General features: G+C 31.8%; 1 protein-coding gene across 1 annotated transcript; it reads right to left on the reverse strand.

Moving 5' to 3' along the window:
• Nucleotides 1-2,736: 2,736 nt before the first annotated feature.
• Nucleotides 2,737-8,155, reverse strand: LOC113520309 (RNA exonuclease 1 homolog). Its single transcript, XM_026905610.3, has one exon. The coding sequence runs from the start codon at nt 7,969-7,971 to the stop codon at nt 4,717-4,719; it is 3,255 nt and encodes a 1,084-aa protein (XP_026761411.2). The 5' UTR covers nt 7,972-8,155; the 3' UTR covers nt 2,737-4,716.
• Nucleotides 8,156-11,308: the final 3,153 nt, after the last annotated feature.

Consider the following 11,308-nt stretch of genomic DNA (forward strand, 5'->3'; position numbering starts at 1 on the left):
GAGGTTACACATAGTGCTACAACTACAATAAAGCCCAAAGTAATATAATTATTATTAACAAGGATGTTATGTTTATATTCAGTGACAGGCTCACTCGTCAGTTATGTAGAAAGCCCTTGAAATAAACATTCAGATGTTAATATGTATGTTTTTTTTTTTTTTTTTTTTTTTTTATGCAACTTAGAATGTAATATTATATTGCCATTCCTGAGGACTCAGGTGTTATTCCTCTGTACCCTGTAAATTCACGCCATATCCCACCCTTCAAACCGAAACACAGTCATGCAAACACAAGACTGGTGGATGATTGTCATAATTTATCTTACTGCCCTGACTCTAAACTCTTCAAATAACTGACTCTAAAAAAGTATCCAAAGTAAAAAGATCCAGTATCAGTGCAATGGGTGAAGTGTAAGCGACCGTTTATCTACTTTTTGTTTACACCACACTTGCTTTTGTGGGTAGTCGCTAATTTTATGACACAAGAATAGAGATATTTTAATATATATTTCACTTTTTATAGAATCTTTTCAAAATGAATAAATTTAACAATATTCACTTTCTATAACATTGAATCCCATAGTTAACATATAATTAGTTTCATGTAAGCAAATTAAGAATAAATACCTATGTTTCTGCATTCAAGGTTATCTGTGAAATACCAGAATTACTTATTTTGTAACATCTCCTTTTAATAATGACTACCTAACAAATGTATTTTAATCACAATATCAATACTTGGAATTTTCTCTACAAATAGTATTTCAGCATGATATGGTTTCTATTTGATTCATTTCCCGATATCGATTGGTGCTCAAATCTGTATCTCAATCATTTTAAAATCATAAATATATCATTGTAAAATGTCTTTACAGTCATTATACTATAGATAACGTTTACTTCTCATTTGTCACCATACACCTACTTTTGTTTTATTAAGTTTATGAACTATAGGGTTTTGCCATTTTACATTGGTAATCTTTTTAGAAAAGTAGCGAGTCCAAATGACGAGTCTACTTCGCCACAATTCGATCGTTTTATACTATATCATCATCACCCATCAACTTCCCACTACATAGCATGGACTGCTCATAATAAGAGAGTGAAGTAACCTATTTCTACCACGCTGACCAAGCGGTTTAGTACAGGATTTTATTTAAAATTTATCTTTTCTTGAACTGATATGTTAAGTGAACTATTGTATTATGTGTTGTGATCCCAGGGTTATTTCTCATATAGGCAAAAATACTGTACTTGCTCTGATAAAAAAGTTACCAATGTAAATTAGATATTAGACCTACATGACTACTTATGTGTTTTTTATATATTTATATTACAAAATTTAATAGAGTTAAGTACCGATTTAATAACAGTTAGTTTGCTTGACATCTTTATCCTAATTGCTCTTAATTTATAATTCTGCTGCACAAAATTAAGCCACAACTAATTAATCTTTTACTAGTGTCCCAATGGATCTATTGTGCAACAATGTGTAGCAGTTTCCTTGTTTTTTTTTTTTCTAATAAAGCTAAAAAGTATGAATGTCTTAGTGTTGCAAAGACATTTTTACGTACCTATGTGTAATATTTTGTCTTAGTAAAATATTATTTTCGGTTTTAAATCGTGTTTAATTTCACTGCCACTAAATATTGTACAAACTGTCCTAATATTTATTTAAATAGTATATGTAGGTTAATATTTTCTGTTAACTGATTTATTACTATTTGTGAAGTGTCAAAGTATAAATTTGCCACTAACTAGGGTATTATATCCAAAAATCCTGGACGCATTAGAAATAACATCCGATTAGGAACTACTATTACTAGTTTTTTAATGGGATGGAAATAATAAGCCCACTTGCTCTATCGATATACACTGGTTGGCTATCAATAAGTGATGATAGATGAGGTTGACAGCAAACCATTTGGTCTATCGTGACGGATTTATAAGAATTTTTTTGGAGGAATACGTGAAGGTTGACCTTTTTACAAACAATATCTTCTTTCATAAACTTACCTTTGTGTTTACATTTATGTAATAGTTACTTATTATTATTATTATTATTATATATATATATATATATATATATATATATATATATATATATATATATATATATATATATATATATATATATATATATATATATGGCTAGTCTGAGCTATTTCACAATTATCTTTCTGACGAAACTCAATATGCTCACATTCGCCGAGCATAACTATCCGACGTGACAGGAGGTAAGTCTATCACAGTTTCTTGGATTCTTTAGTTTGTTATTATTATCAATTACTGAAGATTTAGTTAGAAATTAATATTGACACATTTTTTTTATATTGGCCAGAATTGAATTCACGACTTTTGCGGTCTATTCAATATATAGTATACTGGGTTACGACGCTCTCATACCTATTTAGATATTTTGTACTTTGAAAGACACAAATTAGAGAGTGATTTTGAATTCATTAGCATCCTTTATCCTTCATCCTTTTCAATCATCCATCAAGAGAGTCTTCTATTCGTGAAATGGAATATTTTTCCCAAGAGTATAAGACGAAGAAAATTGAGGTTGCTATAATAACTGTCAAAGATAGAGGGGAAAGGGATTGTTAGTAATGGAGACCGAGAATCCCATTGCTAGCAATATACCCAACCAGGTCGACCTCCTCGCGGTTCTCCCTAGAAACTATCATGGTTAATTCCTCACGAATTCATCATGATGGGTTAACTGGCCTGTTTTCATTCTCATCTATCACCCTTCACTGATGCTTCGCCAGCGTATCCCGTTAGCGCAGGCGGAGTTACCATATCATTTTCACCCATCAAAAAAAAAAAACTGTCAAAGATATATAATATATACAAATATAAAAATAACATTTATATGTATTAGTATGATTAGTATGACACGTTAAATTTACTATAGACAGGCCTTTAATAAATGTTTACATAACGTTACAAAAATATTTCTAACATTTGTTTGTCTAAACAAATAAAAATACATTATTGAAAATAAAACGTGTTTCAGACCCAAGATTTTTTTTCTTTCAGATTAAATATTTTGTAATTTTGTTTTGGAGCCAAGCCATTTTGCCGGTACGCACGAGACTACTGCACCACCTAACCGCTAAAATGATTTCTTATTGGCTGGTTTAGAATCTCAATATCATGTTATTTCAGCTTCGTGTGTAAAAATGAATTGCGCGCGGTTTTAGAATTTTTTAAAGTTACAACTCACGCCCGTATCGTTCAGGTCTGAAAGGGTTAAAGTAATAGATTTTATTATATAATCTATAAATGATGGCACACAAAATTTTAATAAACATTGTTACCTGACTAAACAGTATTTAATCACTTACACAGTTTTGTTAAACTCTGTTTAGATAAACAGTGTTTCAAATATACAGTAAACGGTCTATACAAGCAACTCGTTTGAACCAATTTCTATAGAAAAGATTCTTATAGGAAAGTTGGGAAAAGTTGCTTATAGGGAAAAAAGGAGTATAAACATATTTATTGTCTTTGAAATATTTTTTTTACTAACTAAGCTGAGTAGAATAAATAAAATATAAAGAATGTTGCTTATATAGAGAGTTCACTGTATTTTGTACTAGGACCGTTTGTTTCATAGATGCCTAACGCTTGATTTCATCTGTATAGATAAGCCCGTTATTTAATATTTTTGAAACAGTCATAAAGAGAATAGGTATATCTTACCTATTCTCATTGTGGTGTAAGTACCGAATTTAAGATTTTAAGGTGGTAAAAAAAGAAATAAAAGTTCATTCTGTGTAGGGAAATTATTTATATAAACATTCTAAGCGTAATAAATAAAAAAGTAAGTATGGCTATACTTGATTTGCTAATACTTGTCATCTAAAATAATGAGGTTAAATCTAACGTGTTATTCTCGAAACCTATCTGTAAAATTACAATTTCAATTTAATATCACAGCGAAATATCTATTTTAAATATCAATATAAACTAAATTTCTAATAGATTCATGTCAAAACTATTATAAATTTAGTTTATGATGGTCCATAAAGCTATCGCAAAAGTATCAAATTAAAAGATTAAGTTGAAATAGGTTTGGAGAAATGACGCCACAAAATCGCTCAGTATCTCTTATAATGAAATTAGGTACATACCTAAGTAGGTAAGTGTATATTCAACTAAAAAAAAATTACACAGTAGACGAAAATCTGCATTTTAGTTTAAAAATAACCAAAATATCAATTCAATAAATTATTTAAAAATGCATAAAATAACTAATTTATCTACCTACTCAAGTATATAAAATTTAAATAAATCTATAGTACCTATAGGGGTACTTAACAGAAAAATTATGATTTAGTCAATTTGTTTCTATATATTCGCACTAAATCTAAATATTTAGAGCCTTTTGATAAAAGTATTTTTTAAAACTATAACTGAATAAAAAAAAATATAATTCCACTATTGTGGATCGCTGACTACATACATGTATTAGTAACTAAGTTATGGGTAATGATGGATTTTGTCCTATAAAATTGTTGATTAGATATAAAATTATTTTTTTAAAGTCTGCAACAGCCTAATTTAAATAATTAAAGGCAAATCTAAGTACCAAAATTAGTGACTTCAAATAAAAATTATTAATTTAAACTGGAAAATCATCTTTATAAACTCCAGAATATTATTATACTTACACCTATTATTAAATAAAGAAATTTAACATAACTATCACCGAGTTTTTAAATCTTCTTTTAATTTGAAATGTATCAATTCCATACAAACTGTAGCATCTTCAGCACTGTCATGCCCATCTACTGAATTTTGAATAATCTTTTTTAAGTATTCAGATGACAAATTTCTCAATGCCCTTTTATATGGAGGCCCCATTTTGTGAGGAAATAATATACTGGTATCAATAACAGTATCATGGATTAGTTTAAGAGCTTTGAAATCAGATTCTAAACTATGACCTACTAAAATAGTTTTACTATTGAACATAGTAAGTAATGTTGCTTGAACTTCCAATAGTGTAGTTTTCACTTCTAACATTTGTTCTTCTGTAATGCCTGAATACCTAGTATTATAATCTATAATAGGATGCAAAGGCCTGATAAAAGTTTCATAAACCACTTTGCAGGCAGAATTGATAACTGTCACCCTAGTCAAATCTAAGCCATGAGTTGTATAACACATTTCACAATCCAAAGAATATACTCCATAGTCCTCCATAGATTTTTCAGGTGGCATTGTCCTAACATATCCTTTGAGGTTTTCAAAATCTACATACTCATATACATGGCTAGGTGCAATACAACAACCATCAGAAGTGCCATCTTGACTGCAACACTGATATCGAGCTTCACCACGTACTCTGTATTTATTATTAGGGTGATATATGCATTCTTCTTTAACTGCAGCAAACCCTTTTTTATTAACTGTATAATCTTTTTTGCACCTGCAGCAAGTCCTTATATTGCCATTTGGTGGTTTCTGTTTATTCTGTCCAATAATGATAGCCCTACCCTTTTCACCACTAGGATGAGGTCTAGGAAAACCATTTTCTTTTAATTGTTCTTCATTTAAAATCCATTTTTTTATATTGTTATATAATTTTGCTCCACTAAACTCATGTAAATTATCATAACTTTTCCTATTCTTATTTTCTATACTCCAAGAACCAGTGTAATTTGTTTTTGCACCCTGTGGAATTTTTTGTAAAGTCAAACAATCAGATCCTGATTTCTTTATACCATTACATTCTTGGAATTCTTTTCTCAGCCTGCTCACAGCTAATACAGCAGAGTTTTTATAGATTTGCACTGTAGAACATTTTTTACTAGTAATCAATTCTTCATGTTGTGCTCTAGCATAAGCATCTGTTGCAGACAGATATAATTTAAGACATTCATCTATCATCATATTCAAATACGTAGATCTTACATTTGCAGGAATTTTAGATGCTAGTGGTTCTAAAACGCCAGGTCTGTCAATAAACTTTTCATTAGGTATATGAGCAACACGCTGAGCTCCTTTCTTCACAGTCTGTATAACAGTAGAGCTAGTAGAAGGTTCAGTTTTTACTGAATTAGAACTTGGAGTAATAGTTTTTTTAGCATTTAATAGTGTTGAAACATAAGGCACATGAGCAATACGAATCTTAGAACTGCCAATATTGGGACTACTAAATGTACCTTTTGTAATATCTATTTTATTTTCAACAGTAGAACTTGGAGTTTTTGAAGAATGATATTCTCTAACTTTATGTAATCTTTCAGTCATTGTTTGAACAGCACTTAATTTATAATCAGGTTTTATGGGAGCTTTTGGAATTATTTTAATATTTTTTTCTATTGTTCTTGATATTCTCTTTTTACTTGAAACATATTCATTATCAGTATCAATTACTTTATTATCTATTTCTTCATACACTTTAGGTTTTTCAGTAGGAACATACTCTTCAAATATTTTTTTACATTCCATGGCTATTATATCCTCATCTGATTCATCATATATATCCTCATTGCTTAAGTCTACATTTTCTTCATTGTGATTATCATTTTCTAATAAATCAACTGAGGGAGACTTATCTTTTCTTTTCTTGTGTTTTTCTTTAGAATGCTTAGACCTTCTATGTGATTTGTCATGGTCGCTTTTGTCTTTACTTTTTGAATTGTTTTTAGAACTACTTGAGTGCTTCGAATGTCTTTCTGAACTTTTAGAATATTTAGAGCTCTCATTAGAGCTTCTTGTAGAGTGCTTTTTCTTTTCACTTGAATATTTTTCTTTTTTGTCCCCTTTATTTTTATCATCTTTACTTTCATCTTTTTTGTTAGACTTTTCAGAACATCTACTGTTATTTTCAATTTTTGCTTCATCTTTTTTATTAGCTTTTTCAGAACTTCTATTATTACATTCAGTTTTTAATTTATCATGTGATGTAGATTTATGTTTACAATCCAATTTCTCTTTACTATGAGATTTCTTTTCATTTTTTTTTCTCTCATCTTTTGCACAATGTTCACTACCTAATGTATTTTCTTTACTGTTTTTGTCTTTATTTTTCTCTGTCTTATTAATATCTATTTCACTTTTGGCATTTTTATCTTTTTCTGTCTTTTCTTCATCTAATATTTGGTCTAAAATATCAAACTCTGGACCCAGATCATCTAAACCATTAAGATCACTAGATAACTTTCTTTTCTTCTTATCAGGCTCATCTTCGTCACTTGAGAAATAAGGAACCTGTGATCGAGGTGTAGGCCGATATGTAACTGAAGGTGGGGCTATTTTTGAATTTACTTTGGCTGGTTTATACTCCAGAATTTTCTTTTTACTAACACTTTTGTCTGAAGGTATATAGCTGTGTTTATTAGGTTGTTGTGTTGTCTCCTTGGGTGTATATTCTTGCAATTCAATTTCAATGCCAGGTAAATACTTTTCTTTTGATTCTGTTGTTGTACCTTTAGGAGTATAAGGATCCAATTTAGGAGAATCATTACTTCCCGGTGAGTATGTCACTGGTGGAGGTATATAAATAAAAGGTTTCGAAGAACCATTAGAATCAACAGGTCTGATAATAGGCAAAGTAACAGGCTTCCTTGGAGTGTATGGTACAGGTATATGTCTCTTTCTTTGTTCACTTACGTCCTCAACATTATCTGTATCTGCACTGGATATTTTGTTTAATTCTACAATGGGTGTAGGATTATATGTTACTTTAGACCCTGACTGAACGTTTGGTATTTTATCGTCAGCATCATCACTACTACCTAATGTACTAGTAGTCGCATCAGTATGCTGAAGCACTTTCTGTACTGCTGCTGAAACAAGCTTTTGTAAAATCGTTCCACTTTCCATCCCTTCATTTACTGTATTTTGAGATTCCCTCTTAACGTGACGAAAATGACAATAAGGCCTTTCACATAAACCACTGTCATAGAATGGACAGTTAATTCCTTTAAAATAACCAGTTGAAGGCAACATTTTATAAAGTTGTATAAAATTATAGAATATAATACAAAAAATTAAGAACGCTAAAATGACACAATCACCGACATCTATATTTTTACAACTACAGATTAGACAGATCAATGTTGCCAATAGCCGATAGACAAAAGTTACACGAGATTGCTAAAAAAAAAATATTAATTGTAAAATTAACGCTTTTTTTTTCTGAATGTGTTTGCTGTTGGCCGTGAGTGGACTTTACAGCTTCACCGAACGTGTAAGTAGGGATGAATGCAGATGGCACTCCAAGCCCACGAGAGGGGAGCGACAGAAGTGTCAACTCTTGCTTTTGGATTGCAGCATGCGCCTAAGGGCGCCAGAGTGGCTCGGGCTTCGGCTTAGACCATTGCATTTCGACACCTGTCAAGGGATGGTGAAGGGTCCATATGTCGTGATGGGTGGGAATACTGAGTCATTGGTATGCGTTCGGGGACAAACCTGATTGTGCGCGAACCGTGTATCGTGTGGAATCTTCGTCCCCACTGGTAGGGATGGTGTGTGCGATGTACGGGTGTATTTTCAGGGGTCAGTTACTCTCAATCTAAATTTAAATAAAATATAATACGCTATATACTCGTAGATTTCCCTTATTTTATTTCATCAGATGGGCATCATCGTCTTAAAACATCACCAAGGGGGGAGGGAAGGGATTGTTAGTAATGTGGACTAATGGCCCCATTGCTAGCAAGCCCTGTGAGGTTGACCATCGTCGAGGTTCCCCCTGAAAACCATTGTGATTAATACTTCTTGCATTCGTCACGATGGGCGAACTGACCTGATTTCATACTCACCTGTCATCCCTCACTAGTGCCCCCATCAGTGTATACCAATAGCGCAAAGGGTCACCATTTCATTATCATCCATTGAAAAAAAATCATAAAAACAACTGCTATTACCAATTCGCCTGCTAAGTATGGTAACTACGCTCTTGCATCCCAAAATTTCGCTTTATAAGAGAGGCCTATAATTATGATTAATTCCAATGTATTTATTGATTGTTACGATTCATAATTTATAATATTATTTCATATCTAAAAAAGCAGTGGATGCAACAGAAGAAATGAATTACTAATAAATATGCTACATACATTTTCTACATTTTATTTTATAAATAAATTATATTAGATGCCTTTGAATCTGCACCGTGTTATATAATGATTTTCAAGAGGTGTAAAGGTCAACTTGACAGGATATATTGCTAGAAATATGGAAGCTATTTCCAAACAGACAACTATTTCTAATAATTTATATTCCCAAAAAGAAAAGAGTAGTTATATGAATATTATATCTCAGATATATAAATATACATTAAGAATCACAAACAAAAATATTGAACAGTAGAAAGAATATACCATAGAATTGTTATGAGCATATCACTTCGTCAACCTAATGGACATACCTACTCTTGTAATAATAATCTAATATTAAAATATAAAAAAGAAGCAAATCAAACAATTTAGATGATAAATCTTGACACGCTACAGCTTAAAAAGTTAGAAGGCGTTATACCACATCTACTAGCTCTATTTCGATCTATTAATTTTTTTTATTTGTAATTTTTATAAAACTATTTCACATCATTATGAAAAGTAACGTAAAAAGCTACAAAAATAACGCACTGGCAACGCTACAGTGAATAAAATTAAATACAGAGTAAGTACCTCACTACCCCAGCTCACTTACACTACAGATATTACATTTTGACACGGAGATGTCATTAGATTTAGCTAAGAAGCTTAGATGGAGCTAAGAACAAGATAGAGCCTCGAGTCTTAAATACAGGTCAACTTTTTGTCAGCTAACTGTTAAGTTAGTCAAGTCGTTATTTTATTAGTGTTCTGTTCTAGATAGTCCGTAAAAATTAAATTCATCAAGATATGTCACTTGGTTTTATTGGTTATATAATCTTAACAAATTCAGATACAACCTCCTTGCATATTTTCTACATAAACTGTGTCGAATATGTTAAGAACCTCCTTGGTTCAATGGCAGGCGATATGCATTCTAGCAGCGCTTGTCAATGTAAAATAAAGAAAAATAATATTAGAATACATTTCATAGCTTTCTTATGTAATTTTTTCCGAGTCTGTTTAGGCACGTGAGCATAACATGATGACCCAATAATCCTCATGTGTTTAATCCTTGGCTTTATACCAGTCCAAAGTTCTGAGGGTGACTTGTGTTCCACTGACGTTGGCCCTGTCCTGTTCAAAATATATACAGCAGTATTCACCAATTCAGCCCACAAAGTTTCAGTTAACCTTTCATGTGCATGCATCATAGCTCTAGCACATTCCACGATCGTTCTGTTATCTCTTTCACTATTTCCGTTTTGTTCCGGTGTATACGGCATCGTCAGTCTTTGCTTTATTCCATTTTCCACCAATATTTTCCGTACTTGTGCATTGTCGAATTCACCACCATTGTCACTCAATAGTTCCTTAACACTGATCCTGATCCCGGCGTTGCTTAATACTGGTGAGTGTTACTACCAATTTCCTATATTAGGTTATGGGCTAATACCAAACTTCAAAATGGATGTGTCGAAATTTCAAATTAATAAACTAGAAGGTGAAAATTGGATACATTGGAAGTATCGCATGTCAGCATTATTAAGGGGAATAGACGGTTTAACGGATGTAATAAATGGATCAATAAAAAAACCGGAAATGCCAGATAGTAGTGCTGGGGATTCAGCAGCTATGGCTAAGTACGAAGAGGACTTACGAAGCTACACTAAGTTGGACAGTATAGCTGTACTTGTAATTACAAATAATATTTCTGATAATATCCTGGATAAAATTCTAAGGTTAACGACCGCAAAGGAAATATGGGATGAATTGCATCGCCTATACGAAGGTGTATGTGAGGACCGCCTGTATGATTTGTGTTTAGAATTTTTCAGATATAAGAAAAATCCTGCTGATGACATAGCTTCACACATCTCGAAGTTGAAAAATCTGTGGTATAAGCTCAAGCAAGAATTAATGAAAGAAGAGGAAGGTAAGGATTTACCTGAAGTTCTATTAATTTGTAAAATCTTGGATACTTTACCTGAAACATATTTTTCATTCAAGTCAAGTTGGCTGTTAATATCTAAGAAGGATAGGAATATAGAGAATATCACAAGTCAGCTATGTGCGCATGAAAAGGCACTCGGTAACAATGTAGACAGTGAATCTAGTTGTGAGGCCTTTGCTGTCAAAGGAATCAAGAAGAAACCTAGTAAGTGTGAAGACAAAGGTAGTAATAACAAGGACAGTAGCAAAAAGTTTAAATGCTTTGGTTGCAAAGAGGTTGGTCACCTTAAGAA

Source organism: Galleria mellonella, unplaced genomic scaffold, assembly GCF_026898425.1.
Source record: "Galleria mellonella isolate WM207_F2 unplaced genomic scaffold, CSIRO_AGI_GalMel_v1 utg40, whole genome shotgun sequence".
Taxonomy (NCBI): Eukaryota; Metazoa; Arthropoda; class Insecta; order Lepidoptera; family Pyralidae; genus Galleria; species Galleria mellonella.